General features: G+C 35.0%; 1 protein-coding gene across 1 annotated transcript; it reads left to right on the forward strand.

Annotated features, from left to right (window-relative positions):
* The first annotated feature begins 1,189 nt into the window (after positions 1 to 1,189).
* On the forward strand, positions 1,190 to 3,475 carry LOC107948994 (protein THYLAKOID FORMATION1, chloroplastic). The gene is made up of 5 exons (XM_016883686.2): positions 1,190 to 1,757; positions 1,846 to 2,113; positions 2,335 to 2,551; positions 2,744 to 2,859; positions 3,219 to 3,475. The coding sequence occupies exons 1-5, from the start codon at positions 1,556 to 1,558 to the stop codon at positions 3,310 to 3,312; spliced, it is 897 nt and encodes a 298-aa protein (XP_016739175.2). The 5' UTR covers positions 1,190 to 1,555; the 3' UTR covers positions 3,313 to 3,475.
* Positions 3,476 to 4,052: the final 577 nt, after the last annotated feature.

A 4,052-nucleotide genomic window follows, 5' to 3' on the forward strand; every position in this document is an offset into this window, starting at 1 on the left:
TTGGTTAAAAGCTAGTTGTTAGTAATTGTTACAAAGGCCATGTGTCAATACTAGTAAGGCATATAGCGATACCTAAAGAGCAAGTATCTATACAATGCCACTCTAGTTTGTTCTATGGCAACTGGCTCCTAATGTATTGATACCTAAACCCCTAGTATCGATATTTAACCATCAAATTACTTTAAAAACCATTTAAATCACTTTAAAACAATTTAGAATTGACTCAAAAACATTTGGTACAAGATGGAACACATTTAGAACATGTTTTTTTTAGTATTATGAGGCTTTGAAAGAATACACTGAGATTCTATTTGGCATTACTAGGAATTTATGGAAAATATGAATAAATTGTTGTTTATTAATGTTGGGTGGGATTCAAATGAACTTTTAAAGAATGGAGTTAAATGGGTAAAATATGTTGGGACTACAATTGATCTGAACGAGCAATAACACAAAAAAAATGTTGAGGTGGGTAGAATGGTTGCAGCAAAGGAAGGATGGGATAAGCTGAATACAGATAGATAAAAAAGATGAGGTCACGAAGAGCTTATATCGGAGGGGTCATCTATGATGAATGTGCGAATTGACTAGTTGGATTTTACTAGTTTGTTGGCACTAGTATTGTTTACTAGGCTGAACTATGGGCAATATATAATGGTATCTTGGTTGTATAGGATAAGAGCTACAAGAAAGATGGTTGATTGCAAAATGCTAAATGATTGAATGGGAACAAATAGTCCATTGGTACTTGTTAGAAGTATTCATGAGCTGATTTGTAGGACATAGGAAATTCAATTTCAACATGTTTACCAAAAGGCAAAGTTTGCAGCTGATCACTTAGTAAATATTGCAATAATAAGAAGACCATGTTTGATCATTTTAGATGATTTGCCAACTAGATTGAGGGCATGGTAGCCGAAGATGCAATGGGAATTACCTATAGACACTATTGCTTGGGAAATTTTTGAGTCAAAATTAATGTATCCATCGTCGGTAGCAGTAACTATTCCCTTTGCTATAGGTGCTTAAAATAGTTTGTAAATAAAAACCTTTGAATGAAATAAATTACAATGATATTTTTAAAAAAATACATATTTACAATAATTAAAGTTAAAGTTAAAATTTAGTATAAAAATGATATGGGAAAAAATATATAATCCAAAACTACACAATGGTAGGAGTATGTAGCTTCAAAGGCTTTTCCAAATTCATGGAAACCTTTTGATAAAAAAGAAAAAAAATTATGGAAACCTAAACCACACAAGCAAGAGAGAGAAGGGAACACAAGAAACAAAGGTCCACGTGTCGAATCCTCAAAATTCTCCCTTCCTAAATTCACAAAAAATCCCCCATTTCCCATTTTCTAACGCACTGGATAAGCCTCTCTATCCTCCTCTCCCTTTCCCCTTCTTCAATTTCCAATTTCAAAAACCTCAGGTTTCCACTATGATTTAACACCCAATTTCAAAAACCCAACCTTTCCCAAAAAATTTCCCCCTTTTTCTGTACATTTATACATAGTCAACAATATCCGTACTGATAGATTCAAAACCCAATGGCGGCCGTCAGTTCCCTGTCTTTCCCGGCAATCGGCCAAACTTCCGGCGACAGAAAACTTAATGTCCCATCGCCTCGTTACTTGGCTTCCAATTTCGAAGGATTCCGTTTCCGTACAAGCCTTTTATATCAATCTGTTGGACTTCGGGCTTCCACTACTGCTTCTCCTTCCGTTGTTTACTGCATGTCTACTGCTACTGGTTAGTTAATTTTCAATGCTGGAGCTTGGCTAAAGGGGATTAAATTATTGAAATGATTCGATTTCTTTTTATTGAGTTTGATTTTCAGATACCCCGACTGTTTCTGAAACAAAGTCGAGCTTTTTAAAAGCGTATAAGCGTCCCATTCCCAGTGTGTACAACACGGTTTTGCAAGAGCTGATTGTGCAGCAACATTTGATGAGGTACAAGAAGACGTACCGATACGATGCCGTTTTCGCCCTTGGTTTCGTTACTGTCTATGATCAGTTGATGGAAGGGTACCCGAGTGATGAGGATCGAGATGCCATCTTCCAAGCTTATATTAACGCCTTAAAAGAGGACCCTCAACAGTATAGGTTTGTCTATGGAGTTTACTTGCCTTCATTTACGAATCAATGAATTGCATTGAAGAAAGTATGCTGAAATATAGGGAGTAGATTCTGGAATTTCTTAACTTGTTCATGAAGCTGGGATTATATTGCTTTTAATGTCTGCAGTTTTTCGAATTATGTGTTGAAGTGAAGGATAAGAAGGTTACTTTGTAATGCTATCTTTTTCCTGTTTCGTGCCTTTACAGAGCTGATGCGCAGAAATTAGAAGAATGGGCGCGAGCTCAGACTTCTAGTTCGCTAGTCGAGTTTTCATCTAGAGATGGAGAGGTTGAAGCGATACTTAAAGACATTGCAGAAAGAGCTGGTAGTAAAGGGAGTTTCAGTTATAGCCGTTTCTTTGCTATTGGGTTGTTTCGTCTTCTTGAGCTTGCCAATGCAACTGAACCTACGGTGTTGGAAAAGGTAGAATCCTCTTTTCTTTACACCTATTGGTTTATTGTTGGACTAAGTACCGAATTACTCACACCTCAGCACGATTTATATCATTGAAGTCTTAACCGAATCACCATTAACAATTCATGAATGAAACTTGCAATGTTAAAGTATATGCAATGACAGCACCTATGATTTTAACACATGATATCCGTACAACAGCTCTGTGCAGCCTTAAATATCGACAAACGAAGTGTGGATCGTGATCTTGATGTGTATAGGAATTTGCTTTCCAAGCTGGTTCAAGCTAAAGAGTTGCTTAAGGAGTATGTCGATAGGTAAATTCTCTCCTCCATGTTAAACTTTTTCTAGTCCATAGTATTACACTCTTTTCTTTCACCTGCCCTGTACTATGCGATGCGGTCTCCTCCATGTTAAACTTTTTCTAGTCCATAGTATTACACTCTTTTCTATCGCCTGCTCTGTACTATGCGATGCGGTTCAATATATATATCTGAGGTGGACCATTTACACTGTAAAATGTTGCTAAAGCGAACTTCCTTGAACTCTAAATGTGCTTGGCACATTGTATCTTTTCCGAATTATGAATGTACTTGAAATGCTCTGCACATTACAGATGTGATTCATTGCTTATTGTGTTGCTTATGTTGTTGCCTGAAATGTTTTCGGAATGCAGGGAGAAGAAGAAAAGAGAAGAAAGATCGGAATCACCCAAAGCCAATGAAGCCGTTAAGAAATGTTCGGGCGAATACCAATACCTAAGCCAGTAATTCAATCCGTCTACTCTCGATGTGCTTATCATATTTTGTGATACTTCGATCCCGTTTTTGTTGTCTGAGGTAGAAACAGTGACATCCATGGCACAATTTGTGAGCTTGTGTAATGTTTCCTAATTTGGTGGTTAAGATACACATCCTATATTTGTATTTTTTACGATACAGTCTTTACTCTTCCAAAATGTATCTTTCCTTCATAGTCCATCAGCTATTTATGGTTCATAAAAACTTGTCTCTCATGTCACTTAATATTCTTTCATATTAGATTTTTATCATGCAAAAAGTTTCACCATTTAAATTATTTCATTTTTTTTCACTTTTTTGACAATACCAAGGCTTCATTAACTGATTCTTAGCAATATCTTATTTTTATGCAAGAACATGAATGATATAAAAAATTTAAATAATAAATGGAGGATATATAAATTTAAGGCTTTTTAAAAATTGAAGTTAATTGTATTTATTTTAAAAACTTTCTTTTAAAGATATCTTTAAAGAGAGTTCTTTTTATGCAACTAACCTAAAAATAAATAAATATTTATGAACATGATTCAAGTTGAAATTTACAGTGCCAGGCGATGTCGGTACTAAAGTCCATCATTGTGTAATCATTACTTTGTGATTGAGTTGAGGATAAAAAATTAATTTTTTTGGTGTTAACCATAATGTAATTTTTCGAGTACTTTTTAAAAAAATTTTGGTATTTCTCTTTTCAAAATATTTTAATAATTGTC

This window comes from Gossypium hirsutum, chromosome A04 (assembly GCF_007990345.1).
Source record: "Gossypium hirsutum isolate 1008001.06 chromosome A04, Gossypium_hirsutum_v2.1, whole genome shotgun sequence".
NCBI classification, from domain to species: Eukaryota; Viridiplantae; Streptophyta; class Magnoliopsida; order Malvales; family Malvaceae; genus Gossypium; species Gossypium hirsutum.

Bases quoted from the DNA above. Each gene is read 5' to 3' on its own strand.
- LOC107948994 (XM_016883686.2), top strand. From the start codon at position 1,556: ATGGCGGCCGTCAGTTCCCTGTCTTTCCCGGCAATCGGCCAAACTTCC. The intron at 2,114-2,334 runs GTTTGTCTATGG...GTGCCTTTACAG, and splicing joins GAGGACCCTCAACAGTATAG to AGCTGATGCGCAGAAATTAG. The intron at 2,860-3,218 runs GTAAATTCTCTC...TTCGGAATGCAG, and splicing joins CTTAAGGAGTATGTCGATAG to GGAGAAGAAGAAAAGAGAAG.